Raw genomic sequence first — 16678 nt, forward strand, 5'->3', positions numbered from 1 at the left:
ATTACCGAAAACAACTGAAAACACATCTTTGTTTAGTTTAGTTCGGTTTGACTGTCGCATAACTTACAAAGGTCATGCCTGGAGTGTGGGGGTATGTCGCAATAAAATAAAAACAAGTTAAAGTGATATCATTTTATTTTTGCAAGACTAACTATGTTTCTTAGACAAAAGGATTTGGGAGAATTTTAAGAGATTTTACATGCCTTTATGTAACTTGAAATGAAAGCAAAGTTTGTTTTTTTTCCACATTTTTTATAATGCACGGTGATTAAACAAATGGCCTTTCTGCTTTGTCACTCACTACAAAGCGCCATGTTTCCGTGAAGGTTTTCTCGCCGACTCGTTGTACTGGGTGACTTTAGTTTAAGGCTGCTCCCCGGCATCTGGCTCTGAGTCATGAAAAACTGTGTTACGAGTCTTTGCATAACTGTGTGGGTGATATCTTGCGTTTTGATGTGTGTGTGAATGAGACAAGGAAGGATGATGATGTTAGAGAGTAGGTGTTTGTTTTTCTTATGCAATTTTTACAGTCAAACTCACTCAATGTGTGTGTTTGTATTTTTTTAATGCCCTCAGTGGTTAGTGCACAGGGTCTTCAGGCCAAGGACAGGACCGGCTCCAGTGATCCATATGTCACCATCCAGGTGGGAAAGACCAAGAAGAGAACAAAGACCATATATGGAAACCTGAACCCAGTTTGGGAGGAAAAGTTCAGCTTGTAAGTTCTTTTTTTTAACTTCATGGTTATGCTGCAAAATCTCTCTAAAGTAACAGTGAAAACCTGCAGAAAAAATATTTCTGCCTGTATGATCTTACTTAAAATCTATCACACTCCAAACCCACATAGGTGATATCATTTGGTTCAAACCTCTCTCATAGCTGTGTGGGTTAAGTAAAGATTATCCTGCTACCTTGGTTTTAAAACACCTTTTAATGGAACACAGATCCATCCACAGACAGGGCCGCTGGAAGTGATTTTGAACAGAGGCTGCTATGAAAAGATTTTTGGTATTTTTTGGACAAAAGACCTATGAGACTATAGAACTATTTAAAATACAATAAAAAAAAGTAAATAGATTGAGATCCACTACTTAATTGTCATATACACTTCAGTGCACGCAACCGGGGTCTGTAACACTCAGAGATCATCAGTTCTCAGGTGAATGTATGCGCTGTTAATTAAACTTCACATTAATACTATAACAACGTAGATTTGGTCAGCTGGCATGAACCCGAGTCACTGTTTATGTCACACATGACTCTATATTAAAAAAAAGTCTAATCAATCAAAACTTTCGCGACCCCCATGCAGTACCTCCATGGACCCCCTAGGGGTCGCAGATCCCCTGTTGAAGTCTTCCACTCTAAAATACTATGGTTATGTTAAACTGCACATATAGAAATGAAAGTGCGAGGCTGCACCATGCTCTCGCTTTGCGCTACAGACAGGGTGCCTTGCCTGATTAAAGGTGTCCAAATGTTCAGGTGCCCTCTGGGGTCGAGTGTAGGGCAGTTCTGGGGCTTCTCACACCAACTATTGAGCACATCTTTCCGCTGAAGGATCCTTATAAACCTTATACACAAGCACACTCATGCGCATACACTTCAGACGTTCTACATGTTTATGGATATAGAGTCAGGCTTAATACATTCCTGTACTTTCAAAAGGAGTCATTTCAATTTAATTCACCAATATTTAATCAAGCCCACAGGGAAATTACATGTTGAATTAACTCATGAGAACTGTTTTTAAAAGAGTTGTTATTAGTGTTGAACACTGTATGCAGAAAGGATCTTCTGTATCGTTTTGTCTTGACAACTTCAGATCTGGAGAAGCCTCTGACTAAAAAAATACATTGTTGTTGTTTAAAAATATTCTGAAGATGCTGCATTTGTTTCCCTATGCTTTACTTGGTGGAGAATTCTTTTTTGGAAAATCCTCTCCAGAGGTTCTAGAGGAGTTCTCAGAACAGAGTCTGCCTTCTTTATTAGCTTGTTGAGCTTCTTTCAGTCAGTTGTTCTGGGGCTGGTACCTCAGTAAATGATGGTAGAAGACATCATACTCTTCTAGGACGTAGACTTCCTTAGGAAGTACAGTCTGCTCTGTCCTTTCTTGTTGTCCGCTTCACCATTGCATCTACAGTGGAAAAATATACAGCTCTGATTCACATTACGTAATCTTGATAGGTTTCTCTTTCGATGTTTGTATAAATTATTCATTGCATTTCCATGGAATAGTCCCTGTTTTTTCGTGGTTGGTGTGTTGTGTTTTTTTTTTCTTGTCTTTCCTCTTGTTTCCTACATGGTAGGAAGCAGACTTCTAGAAGTTATTTTGTATTTTCTGTGTTTTGTTTTTGATTTCTCATTCATTCTCTTTCTCTCTGTCTCTGTGTAAATGTCTCTTTCTTCCCAATAATTCTTGTCCCCTCTCCCTTTCTAACTTCCATTTCTGTCTCCAAGTCCATTCCATGTGTTTTTCTCTGAATGCAACTTCTAATAAAGTTTCATACATAATTACCAGGGCTGAATGATGGCACAATTTGTACATCGCACTGTTCCTTTACAGCAAGAAGGTCCTGGGTTATATTCCTGGCCCAGGTTCATTCTACACTGAGTTAGTATTTTCCCCCCTTTGCATGCATGGGTTCTCTCCAGGTACCACAGCTTCATCCCACAGTCCAAAAGCATGACTGTGTGTGCATGATTCTTTGTCTCTGTATTACCCTGCAATGAACTGGTGATCTGTCCAGGGTGTATAGAGTCTTAAAACCAAAACATTTGTTTTATCTGCTGTACCAGCTAACTACAGAAATGCAATGACTGTTTAACAAACATATCCTCTCTTGATCTTACTGTATCTTCTGCCCTTGCAGTGAGTGCCACAATTCATCAGACAGGATCAAACTCAGAGTGTGGGATGAGGACGACGACATCAAGTCACGGGTAAAGCAGCGACTAAAGAGAGAGTCTGATGACTTCCTGGGTCAGACCATCATTGAGGTCCGAACACTGAGTGGAGAGATGGACGTTTGGTACAACTTAGGTATGTAGAGCTGAAAAATGTATGCATTAGTAAAACTATTGGAAAAAACTACAAAAAATAGTCAAAGTTTGAATCAAAGGCTAACAACACTGTCAATCCACAACCTTAAGATGATGTATTAAAGACTAAGGATCAAGAAAACAAAAAAGATTTTTTTTTTTAAGTTGTTTTATATTATTCACTCACCTGTCAATTTCCTTTACTAATTCCTCAGCAAGTCAGCTCCTGCAAAGACCTAATAATTCACATTAACTTTAATCAGGGAATAAAAACATACAATGATATATTTTTATTAAAAAGTGAGGTCAAATTTGATCAAACAAATTCAAACCACATTTATTTATTAAGTATGATAAAAGCAACAAAGTTGGCAAAAATGTTGTCTACTGACAGCCATAATTCAAAATTAATAAAATAACTCTGATCTTTGGTTTTGTGTTGCATTGGAACTGTTTCTGCTTGTTTACATTACTCACTAGTAAAGCAGGTGGAGAAGCTGCTCTCTCCGGCTGTCAAATTAGATGCAGATTTCTTTCTCAGATGGCTCTGAATGATGCATGGCTTTAGATTAACTGTGTGTGTTTGTGTTTCTGTATGTTATCACTTGCAGAGAAGAGAACTGACAAGTCAGCAGTGTCTGGTGCCATCCGTCTTCAGATCAGTGTAGAGATCGAAGGAGAGGAGAAGGTTGCTCCATACCATGTGCAGTACACATGCCTTCATGAGGTAAGAACTATTAGGGATGTTAATAATTTAATTTAAAGCATCCATTTGAATTCATCGCTAATTTTTTTAAGGAAATATGCCAGACGGTTTTCACTTTGGCTTTACCACTTTGTTAAGACCAGGGGCCGGCAACCCGCGGCTCCAGAGCCACATGCGGCTCTTTATTGCCCCCCTTAGAACTGTTCAAAAATGTATGAAAATATATGGATTATTTTTTGTTTGTTTGCTTGTTTTAATATGGTATGCAGTGGGTCAAACAAACACTAATTTTGTTTTTCCATGCTGTAAAAATTTGTATAATAATTTGTTATTATAAAAAAATTATATAAAAATAATTTTAAACTTGAAAATTTCTCTCAACTAAGATTTGCGTCATAGCCTGCAACACACATTTCAGTGCGGTGCGGTTCCAGGCAGGTGGCTTTTATGGACAAACCAACAGATGTGTTTCAGGCCATAGATCCTAGAGGGAAAAAAGAAAGATAGCTGCTGAGAACAGAGGATTCAAAAAAGAATAGACTGAATCATTTGCTCTTATTACTAATTCAGAAGGATTGCCTGCATGTTTGCTTTATAATGAGAAGTTGTCGAGATATAAAAAGTGTCATTTGGAAAGGGATTTCCAGGGAAGGCTTGCTAAATTTGCAGACCGCCAATTGGGTGTGAGACAAAAGTGTGATTGTGGAACTTCTTCATAAATAAGAGGAGCGCAAAGATAGATTTAAGAAGTATATTGCAAAACTTAACTCCACTACTGCTGCTAGTTTTGTTGCAAACATGGATAACCGTCCACAGATCGAACAGGTAGCGCTCTGATGCAGGGATGTGAACTTTCTTTCATTTTTTTCCCCAAATCCTAAAAATAAAAATATGATTTGTTTATTGTTTTGTTTTTTTAATAATTTAATCACTGCAACAAAACCTAATACATTAATATTGTAATGGAATTGAAACTTAAAGCACCAAATATTGTACAGCAGACTAGTTACATGATTTGACATTTGCTCCAGGATAAACATTTAGTCATGTATGCTTTTTATGTATGTAAGCACATGTAGTCCTTTTCATAGTGAGCTAATACACTTATAGTAGTACAATGGAGTGGTTATGTGGGCTTGCTTAGTGGAAGAGTGGGTAGCACTGCTGCCTTGCAGCAAGAAGGTTCTGGGTGAGATTTCCGACTTGGGTTCTTTCTGAATGGAGTTTGCATGTTCTTCCTGAGCATGCATGGGTTTTCTCAAGGGCCTCCCACAGTCCAAAAACATGACTGTTAGGTTCATTGATTTTTCTAAATTTTCCTGAGGTGTGACTGTGTGTGTTTGTCTCTGTGTTGCCCTGCGATAGATTCTCTGGTTCTGTGACATCTGATCATCTTTTGAAATAGATTCTCTCAGTCTGCAGCAGCCCTTCACTCCCAAGCAGAGCTTTGTTTACCAATGGCATGATGGGCAATATGAAATGGAAGCTATTTGGTTTAAAGAAACATAAAAACAGCCTTTTTTGAATTCACAGTGTATTATATTAAGAGCTCATATTAACCTTCTAATTTTAGCACATTTTCCAACAATGATGCTTTTATTGAAAGAATAAATTTGCAGTCTCAGACAGAAGGATGTTGTTTTTAGGCTCATAGTAATAATTTAAACTGAGTTTTTTCTAGTTTGATCTAAGTGAGGCTGCTTACCGGTAATTGCAAAGCTGATAACAGCTTTTTGTGGTAGCAAGGAGGTCCTGGCTCTTTTTAGAGATTTAAATCTCTCTGTGCATGCATGAATTTTAACCAAGTTTAGAGATTTGGAAAAATCCTTTCAAAAGATTAAGTCATCAGGTTTGTGGTGTTAGGAATCACTGTCCTGGTGGAGCAGCCAAATTTCTGCACCTAATTCACTAAAATGTACTACGGGTAGGGGCACAACTACATATTTTTGAGGTGGATGTGAACACATCATCAACATTCTCTGTAACGGAAATATGAAATCTTAACAGCCTGGACTCCATGTCAGAGTTTTAACATTTATGAAAGTATGTCTTGATGAGCTTCAGCTTGCTAAATGATCTTTCTGCAGTTGCAACTGTCAGAGGCATGGTTAAAATACTCCAAGGGCTACTTTCAAATGTGGAAATACCAAGGTTCTCTTGAATGAGGAAATTTAAGTTTTCTAGAGCCTTGTAACCCTTCAGTAGTTGGCTTGCTGGGTATATTTCTTGAATGATATCTATTGAAAAAACTCAATGAATGAATATAGTTATTATAAAAAAATTTCTAGAGGGGCCCCTCCAGTGTAGCGCCCCTATGCGTCGCATACACTGCATACCCACTTTTTGCGCCACTGACTATGGGTTCAAACTGCTGTGTCTTGGAATAAACTTAAACAAGTCCTCATGGACTGGGCTGTAAATTTTATTCTTCTCTAAGATTACTTTTTGCATTTAATTCCTGTAATGTAGATAAACTAAATTAAGACAAAAACCATAAGTTAATAACCAAATGTACTGTCCACTTGAAGGTCAAGTTAAGAGAAATATGTAGAAATAAAGAGATTGTTTCTGCTAACTAAAAAAAAATGAATCATCAAAGATACTTTTATTACTTAATCAAAGCAACCAGATTAAATGTGTTTTTCTAAATGAAAAAGTAAATAGATATGCTAGAAAAGTGAATCACTTCAGCGCAGTAAGGTGGCCTTTCCAAAGATTTCCATAGTACATCACAGTATGTAGCTCCCTTTATGTATGCTGCCAGGTTTAACTCTAATTCTTAGGTTTTTCTTCATCTTTTTTTATTATCTTTCTGCATTCAGAACATGTTTCACTTCTCAACCGATGTCGAGGGAGGCGGAATGGTGAAGATCCCGACAGCTCAAGGAGACGATGCCTGGAAGGTCTACTTTGATGAAGTTCAGCAGGAAATTGTCGACGAGTTCGCCATGCGTTACGGCGTGGAGTCCATCTACCAAGCCATGACGTGAGCTCAGCTGCTGAATAAGTTTGCTCTGGATGAAATTCACCTATTGGGCGGGGATTTTAGCTAATTGTGGGTGAATTAAATCAGGAAGTGCTTCATATTACTCTGCCTCTGAGCAGCATTGTTTGGCGCTGTGTGTATGAGGGGTCAGCAAGGTTTTTATGAACTATAAACAGAATGCAAATCAGTTTATCTCATGTAATGAGAATATATGACCTGCCACCTGCAAGTTTTCCCCAATGTGTGATCAGATGGAGAGAAAGACTTTGTGAGCTTATATAACCACACAAAACAAATGTAAGCCAATAGAATTTCATCAATAATACTAAAATTAGATCATTTAGGGCCAAGCAGAAAATGACCAGACTTTTAACCCAGTGGAAAAGAGGCTGTAGAAAAAAGAACACTGCTGCTGCTGAATCAAATCTGGGATTGTAATACAGACGTTTAATTAAAAGATCACAGGAAAGAGGAGACTCATTTGGAAAATTGAACTTCAAACATTGTTCTATGCATAGTCTGAAATGAGAAGCTGAGATTTTTAACTAAAATAAGGGTTTTTTTTTTGCTCATACTTAGGTTGTTAAATTGAACATCCTAACTTCTACATACTGATACATCAAACAGGATCATACATTTGATAGCAGTGCTGAACACTTTATTATGCGCACCATGATAGTACCAGTTGGGGCCTCTTCAAATTTCAGAATTGCCATAATTCTTCATGCCGTCAGAGGTGGCACTATTTAAACATTTGTTTTACCCAAGTAAAAGTGAAAATTAGTCATCCAAAAAATTACTCAAGTGAGATTAAAAATGTATTTTGTAAAAAGGTTTCTAAAGTACTAAGTAATTATTGGATCATATTGTCTGATTTAATGTTTAGAAAAGATTTTGTTAGAAAAACTTTATGTGAAAGACTAAAATAAACATAATATTTTTGGAGTTGGTAAATTACTTCCACTGACAATACCTACTATTTACTATATATTACTTAATCTCTGTATAGCTCCCAGTGGACATAGTAGCCAGAAACATTACCAAAGTAGGAATAGCGTTATTTTAAATATGACTTGAGTAAACGTATAAAGTACATTGATGTAAATCCTACTCCTAGAAATATATATATATTTTTTAATGTTACTTAAGTAAATGTTATTAGTTAAGATACAACTCTGCATGCCTTAGTTTCAACAACATTCTGCACAGATTTCAGTCTATTTTGTAATGATATCATTGACCAGTTTGCAGAGATTTTTCTGGCTACCATCTGTGCTTGGACTTTACTTTTACACATCATCCTAAAGTTCTGGTGACTGTAGATGAATTGGAATAATAATGAACTCACTATGATGTTTAAAGAAGCACATTGAGATGGTTGAAGTTTTTAATAGTGTTTGTTAACCTGTGAGGAGTTGCATCGGCAAATCATAACTATTAAAAAAGGTTTGATGGACCCTTTAATGCTGTTTAAAGCCATTTCTGTTCCTAATGTCTAATGTTGAGACGCATTGGAGAAGGCATGTTTTTCTAAGCCAGCATTGTGTACTGTAATTTTTGTGAATTGTACCTCATATTTTTTGTTCTTATGCGCTTATGCTAACTGCTGTGTGTTCAGAGGTGGTTTTCTTAAATCCATGATTATAAAGATAGGTTATTTGGCTGCTGCCTTTCTATTATCTTAAACCAGTCAGCCCAAACAACTAGAGATGTTCTTCCGAGCAATTGACTCTCACTTCATTAAATATCTTTTGGGTGTGCTTCGGTGGCGCATTGGTTAGCACACATGACCCTTGTAATGAGGTGGAGTCCTCGACCTGGGTTCCAAATACGACCTGTGGTCCTTTGCCTCTCCCCCTCTCTTATACCTTATACCCTAGGGTGACCAAACGTCCGTATTTCCCGGGACATATCCGTATTTCACGTCCTGTCCCGGGCGTCCCGGGTTTTTTTTAGAAAGTGAGGAAATGTCCTGATTTTTCAAATTACCTTAATTGGACCATTAAATTTACAGGCACTAGGGCACTGCGCACGACGCTGCGTGTGACGTAATCCCTGAGCCGCTTCAGTGCGGGCAGCCCTGTTCTTAATAAGAGGCTCTGTTCGAAAACCTGGGCTGCATCCTCCAAGGACGCGGTCTACCTAGACTGGATCCTTCGAAGTCCTTGACAATAAGGAGGCCAGAAGAGTTTTGGCTGTAAATTCGAACAGGTCCACCCTTAGGCGGGTTTTACCTGCCGTATGCTCTGTTGCTTAGCAACCGTGAAAGTTGACACACAAAGCAGGAAAAGAATGAATACCGAGGTTTTCAAAACTGTTTGTTTATTTATTTATTTTTTAAAAAGTTAAAGTGAACAAAGACTACACTCACAAGAATCCAGAGTGGAATAAAGATTCCAGCCACCGGGAGCAGGAACAAATAAAATCAAATGTAATGATAGAAACCTTAGTCAGTTAAATAACGTGCTGCTGTCATTCTGCACATCTCTGATGTTGCTGCTATTTTCAAATATCCATCACTGTAAAAATGTCCATAGCTGCATATTGGTTATTAATTCTCCAGTTTTATATTGATAAAACACTTTACAGAATTGTATTTTTTATATTTTAACTCTTCCCTATTATGTTATTCTTATACATTTTCTAAGGTCCACATTTGTGTGACCATTTTTAATAATCTTTCTGCTGCTGTAAATTTGCTCTTTGTGGAACAATAAAGGGATTTTCTATTCTATAAAAGGGTTAGAAATATATAAGTAAATCTAAACAATGTATCTGCAAAATATATCTACAAAATCTCTAATATTCAACAACAAAAAATACTTAGTTAAGCATATTGTGCAAAACAGCAATAAAAAAATTTAATAGTTCCCACTCTGCAGATCTATTAGAATCTGTCCTTAAATTACAGCCAAACCCATTTACACAGTAACAGATTAAAAGCTTTAGATAAACAAAACATTACCGCCACATATCTACCTCTATAACCATTAAAACAACTATTTTCATTCATTTCAGACGGAACTATTCACAGAGTTGTATTATATTAAACTGAACTTCCAATTTTCACCACTGTTCGGCGCAAAGTAACATTTCCTCTGATCACGGAGCAAATCCCGATGATGAGACATTATTTCTTTCGTTGTACTATTTATTCATTACAGGAATTGTTAAGCATTTTTAATGAATGCATTTTGAATAAAATTATCGTTTGTTATTGGAGTTATTGCTGTTGACTTTTACTGAAAAGCATTTTTAATAAATCAACTGTAAATATAATGTTATTGTAGGATTACGTAGGCCTATGTTAAGTGAGTGCATGGGAACAAAGATCCCAAACCCGTACTAACCCGGACTAAGGTGTGAATTGAGTTTAGGTTAGGTTTAGGGATAGGTATGTGAGGGTAATGGTTAGGGTTAGGGCAAGGGTCATGGTTAGGCCATATAAATTAGTGGGAAATGAATGGAAGTCAATGGAAGGTCCCCACAAGGATATTGTGACACAACGTGTGTGTGGGTGTGTGTGTGTGTGTGTGTGTGTGTGTGTGTGTGTGTGTGTGTGTGTGTGTGTGTGTGTGTGTGTGTGTGTGTGTGTGTGTGTGTGTGTGTGTGTGTGTGTGTGTGTGTGTGTGTGTGTGTGTGTGTGTGGGTGGGTGGGTTGGTGGTTGTGAACCTAATTAAAATGCGGAATTCTATGATGTCATCAGGGTCTATTAAAGCATGATGACATCACAGTCTAGTGGCAGAATTCTTTAGAAGCCAGTCAGAATAGGTCATTGTATCACAAAGGCTTTGCAGTTCCAAGGTACAGACCTTTTCACGTGCAGATTTTTTTCGCAGCTTAAAGCAACTTTCAGCTTTGTTTTAAAACACTGTTGAACATTTACATCAAGTTCTGAGTTCAGTTCTTATTGCTTTGCGAAAAAAAGTGCTTATCTTAGTATTTAAACAATTGTACAATGACATCCAACCAGACTATGGAGATCCAGAAGGAGAATCTTTCAGCAAGTCAAACCTCAGAAAGCATCAAAGAATTTACTTTTCCTGCTTCTGAGCCACAGACCCCGAGTGATCAAATGGTTTCACAGCAGGTCACCGATAAACAAGGGGAGCAAAAGCCATCTATTAGGCGCAACAAAAAGAAAAAAGTACCATTCAAAGTTTGGATAGATACATACGAACTTAAAGTACAAAGTCTTTGTGGGGAAAAAGTTGAAAAGGAAGATGTTTCAACGTTGGGAAAAACTCAAGTGGAGGCTTCAACAAAAGAAAATATGAACACCTCTCCTCCACCTGTCACCGAAAAAGAAGCCAGCGAGATGTTCAACATTAATCTTGAGCTAAGTAAGAAACTCAAACACCAGGAGCAGCCTGTCTCAGAACAAAGACACCTGCAGAAGCAAATGGTTTCCAACGAAACTCAGACAGATTTACAGGAAAGCCCAAAGCTGAAATCAGTCCATTATCAAGATGTTTTAACACAAAGTGAGACAGATGTACTGGAAATCATTTTTGAATCACCTGTCCATCAGATGATTTCAACACAAACAGGAACAGATGTATTGGTAAATTGTGAAAAGGAAGAGGTCTCGGAAACACAACACAGTAGGGATCAGCAATGGACCAGTCTAGCTAAACAGTCTGAAAGTGAGATCAGAAAAGAAGCATTATTTGAAGGGGAAAACGTACAAGAAACCTCCTCTGACCAAAAACCAATGACAATCAAAAAGCAACTGAGGAAAATGTTGAACAGCAACAAGTTTTAACACTGCAAATAGTTGAGGTCCAGACAGATTCCTCAAGAAATGATAATTCTACAAATGAAACCATGATTTCTGAACCACAGCTGGTCACTCAAGAAAAAGGAGTCTCTAAAACACAAAAAAATCAGGTCCAAAAGAGGGACAAGAAAAAGCAACCTAAGATGGCCAAACGTAAGTACAGGAAAAAAGCAGCATTGCTGAGAAAGGCAGCCGCCCAGCAAGAAACCGTCAATGACCAAAAGGTTTCTGAAGAACGTGTTGAACAGCAGGAAGTTTCAAAACCTGAAATGGTTGAGGATCAGACATCCTCCTCAACAAATGAGAGTCATACAAATGAAACATTGGTCTCTCTACCACAGATGGTTGCTGAGCACGAAAAGATCTCTGAAGCACAAGAAATAAATGAGCAGCATGTGGAGCCAAAACTATCAAAGAAAGCCAAACGTAAGAACAGGATAAGGGCAGCATTGCTGAGAAAGGCAGCCGCCCAGCAAGAAACCGTCAATGACCAAAAGGTTTCTGAAGAACGTGTTGAACAGCAGGAAGTTTCAAAACCTGAAATAGTTGAGGATCAGACAGCCTCCTCAACAAATGAGAGTCATACAAATAAAACTGTGATGTTTCCACCAACAATGGTCCCCGAAGAGGAAAAGATCCCTGAAACACAAGAAAATGACGTCCAACAGGGCAAGACTCTGACACAGAACATTCTGGCAGTAACAGAAACAGAGTTATCTCAGACAGCTTTCGAGCATAACGAGACAAAACTTTGCCATGTTTCAGAAACAAAAAATGATACGGAGCAGGCAAATTCTGCTGAAAGTGAGAGCTGTCAAAATGAGAATCAAATCCAAAAAGCTAAGACACCACCACCCAAATCACCAAGTATCCATACATACCAGCCAACATCCATCAAGAAATGTGAGGCATTGGAATCAGAAGAATCTTTGGATGGGAAGCCAGAAACGAAGACTGCTCTTGAGCTTCAAACTGTCAACAATGTAACAGTTCCTAGAAAAGTGGTGGTAGATGAAAGTAAAGCTGTCTCAGTATCAAACCCAGCAACATCCCTTCCAGCTAATATACCACCACCCAAACCACCAAGAATCTTTACATACCAACCAACATCCATCAAGAAATGTGAGGGATTGGAATCAGAAGAATCTTTGGATGGGAAGCCAGAAACAAAGACTGCTCTTGAGCTTCAAACTGTCAACAATGTAACAGTTCCTAGAGAAGTGGTGGTAGATAAAAGTAAAGCTGTCGCAATATCAAACCGAGCAACATCGCTTCAAGCTAATACACCACCACCCAAACCACCAAGAATCTTTACATACCAACCAACATCCATCAAGAAATGTGAGGCACTGGAAACAAAAGAATCTTTGGATGAGAAGCCAGAAACAAAGACTGCTCTTGAGCTTCAAACTGTCAACAATGTAACAGTTCCTAGAGAAGTTGTGGTAGATGAAAGTAAAGCTGTCGCAATATCAAACCGAGCAACATCGCTTCCAGCTAATATACCATCACCCAAACTACCGAGAATCTCCCCATACCAACCAATCATCATCCCCGAACCACCGTAGGGATTAGATACAGAGGCAGAAAATGAGTTGCCATTGCAGGACAGTAGTTCTGAAGAATTAGAGGTCCCAATCAAAAAGGTTTCATTGTGGAGGCGATTTAAAAAAGCTCTTACTCCATCACATAAGCGCCTATACAAAGATGGCAGGAGGAAAAAACAGACTGGATGGACCATTAGCGCGGACTCTGATGATTTAGAGTACCAGTGGTGGTGGGCTTGCATCACGTGGGGTTAGGAAGATAGTCGGGGCGGCGGGGGGGTATGGGGGTTTAATGGTGGGTGGTGGTGGGGGGTTTCAGAAAAATAGGATTCTTTTTTCAATTGAATTTAAAAAGCAAGGGCTGCACGGGGGGAAATGTCTTCCTGTGTATGCGTGGGTTCACTCCGGGTGCCCCGGCTTCCCCCACATAGTAAAAAAAAAGACATGTTTGACAATGGTAAACATGTTAATTGGCTTCTCTGAACTCCCCTTGGGTCTAAGGACTTGGAGAGGTTTCTGAATCCAAATATCCCTTATTATAAACTAAACTAAGACAGTTCATTTAGTTCCTCTGGGAGAAGCTAGAGGTGTTTCAGCACCAACAAAGTGATGTAGTCCTCCTTGGCTCCTCTGCAGGGTGTTCAAGGCACGACACCCATATGAGGAAGCAATTCCTCCTTGAACCGCCACCTTAACATGGTGGAGGGGTTTCAGTGCTGGAATGATCCCAGTGGCTATGTTAGCGTCTCTGGGTGACAGGCCAGACTAAGAGCGGTTTAAAACTAGAGCTGAAAATATTTTTTCAACCAATATAGATCAATATGTTATGCCAGCTTTCCAGAAGATTATGAATATATAAAATAAATAGAACTGGGAGTTATAGTTAATTATTGGCCATTCAAATCGAGGGTAAAACTCATTATTTATTATGAGTTGAATGATTATAACTGTAATTTGCTTACTTACGAGGGTTTTAGCCCCTTTCCAAGAAGTTTGGACTACTGTATCCGGCTGTTAAAAATACAGTTATCTTTCACCAATTTAGTAATTTAGGCTACGGCTCTTAGCAAATGTATGAACCACCAACTAAATAAATGTGTTTCTGTTCATTTGGATGCTACTGAAAGAAGAGGGAATCCAGCCTGCGTGATAAACTGGGTTAAAATACAATGGAACCTTTATTAGCTACAATCACACAGTATTATACCTAATAATTACACTGTAAAGTTTTATAAGTTGACCTTACTTAAAAAAAATATGCAAACTTTCTGCCTCAAAAAATGTAATTAAAGTCAACTTAGATGAATTACATTGGATTGATTTAATTACTGTGAGTTTGCAGGACTTAAATTATCTTATATGATTAGATTATAGTAACTTGTTTATTTTGAGTTTGCAGTACTCAAATTATCTTATATGATTAGATTATAGTAACTTGTTTATTTGGAGTCTGAAGTACTTAAATTATCTTAAATAACTGGATTATAACTTAATTATTTTAAGTTTATAGTTCTCAAATTATCTTAAATTGATTAGAGTAACTTGTTTATTTTGAGGATGGAGTACTCAGTTTAACCTCAATGAATTAGATTACAGTAGCTGTGAGTTTTCAGAACTGATAGCTTAATTCACTTTAGTGTTGTTCACCCATAATATCCAGGTCAAACTTATGAAATCTAACTTTGTGAAACACACTTAGCCATTGCACTCAAAGAGCAGGGGAAGGATTATTGTAGAAAGTAAACACATGGGACGGATTTTGGTGTTGATGAAGCTAGTTTAGCTGGCTGAGGTCATAATAAAATAAAGCATATTGGGGACCACGTGATGCACGCTGCGGAATAGTCGTGTGTTTTTTGTCTCCTGTCTGGGTCGAAGTAAATCTACAATTTAAGACAACAACCCGCCGACATGTCTCTAGATGATTTTTTTGTGCCTGCTGCATCGAGTAAAAAGAAGAAAGGAGGTCGGAAAGTTGGGGCTAATGCTAGCATACAGTATTACGTCCTACATCTTTATTGGATTATTTTCCAGTTATGCTCTGTTGCTTAGCAACCGTGAAAGTTGACACACAAAGCAGGAAAAGAATGAATACCGAGGTTTTCAAAACTGTTTGTTTATTTTATTTTTTTTTTTAAAGTTAAAGTGAACAAAGACTACACTCACAAGAATCCAGAGTGGAATAAAGATTCCAACCACCTGGAGCAGGAACAAATAAAATCAAATGTAATGATAGAAACCTTAGTCAGTTAAATTACTGTCTGCTGCTGTCATTCTGCACATCTCTGATGTTGCTGCTATTTTCAAATATCCATCACTGTAAAAATGTCCATAGCTGCATATTGGTTATTAATTCTCCAGTTTTATATTGATAAAACACTTTACAGAATTGTATTTTTTATATTTTAACTCTTCCCTATTATGTTATTCTTATACATTTTCTAAGGTCCACATTTGTGTGACCATTTTTAATAATCTTTCTGCTGCTGTAAATTTGCCCATTGTGGAACAATAAAGGGATTTTCTATTCTATAAAAGGGTTAGAAATATATAAGTAAATCTAAACAATGTATGAACAAAATATATCTACAAAATCTCTAATATTCAACAACAAAAAATACTTACTTAAGCATATTGTGCAAAACAGCAATAAAAAAATTAAATAGTTCCCACTCTGCAGATCTATTAGAATCTGTCCTTAAATTACAGCCAAACCCATTTACACAGTAACAGATTAAAAGCTTTAGATAAACAAAACATTACCGCCACATATCTGCCTCTATAACCATTAAAACAACTATTTTCATTCATTTCAGACGGAACTATTCACAGAGTTTTATTATATTAAACTGAACTTCCAATTTTCACCACTGTTCGGCGCAAAGTAACATTTCCTCTGATCACGGAGCAAATCCCGATGATGAGACATTATTTCTTTCATTGTGCTATTTATTCATTACAGGATTTGTTAAGCATTTTTAATGAATACATTTTGAATAAAATTATCATTTGTTATTGGAGTTATTGCTGTTGACTTTTACTGAAAAGCATTTTTAATAAATCAACTGTAAATATAATGTTATTGTAGGATTACGTAGGCCTATGTTAAGTGAGTGCATGGGAACAAAGATCCCAAACCCGTACTACCACCCCCCCCACCCCCCGCCCCCACTCCAAGGTGTCTTGGTTTTCCGAAATTAAAATATGGTCACCCTAGTCAATAATAAATACAGTACAAAGAACATATGTGATTTAACGTTAACATTCAATATTTAATATTGAACATGTAAAAGAAGATAAGATAAATATAGTGTATAGACATTACAATACAAGCAATAAAAACAGCAGCAATAGTATATTCCAGGCTGAGGTAGTGCAGGTAACCCCTTGCTCACACTGGCTCCGGTGCGGTTACCCCCTCTCACACCGCCCTTTTCACTACAGTGCGGTGCGGCTCTGCGGCTCCGGCAACAGGTCCGGAGATTTAACTCGCGAGAACAGAAGTTCACTTGAGTGTACGTAACTTCACGCGATAACATGTCCAATGTGACCCAGGCCACTTGGCTATGTTGTCATGAATCTGATAGGATCTGATCTTTTCAAATGCATGTCAGGT

General features: G+C 37.8%; 1 protein-coding gene across 1 annotated transcript in view; it reads left to right on the plus strand.

The window, feature by feature from the left end:
* The window catches only part of LOC119785426 (protein unc-13 homolog B-like), a 233627-nt gene that overhangs the window by 158160 nt on the left and 58789 nt on the right, over nt 1–16678 (plus strand). The window contains exons 18-21 of the mRNA XM_038288108.1: nt 577–718; nt 2874–3043; nt 3654–3769; nt 6571–6734. Coding sequence (XP_038144036.1) covers nt 577–718; nt 2874–3043; nt 3654–3769; nt 6571–6734 — 592 coding nt within the window. The remainder of the gene's footprint in view (nt 1–576; nt 719–2873; nt 3044–3653; nt 3770–6570; nt 6735–16678) is intronic.

The sequence above is a fragment of the Cyprinodon tularosa genome, unplaced genomic scaffold (assembly GCF_016077235.1).
Source record: "Cyprinodon tularosa strain WSP-4 unplaced genomic scaffold, ASM1607723v1 ctg249, whole genome shotgun sequence".
Taxonomy (NCBI): domain Eukaryota; kingdom Metazoa; phylum Chordata; class Actinopteri; order Cyprinodontiformes; family Cyprinodontidae; genus Cyprinodon; species Cyprinodon tularosa.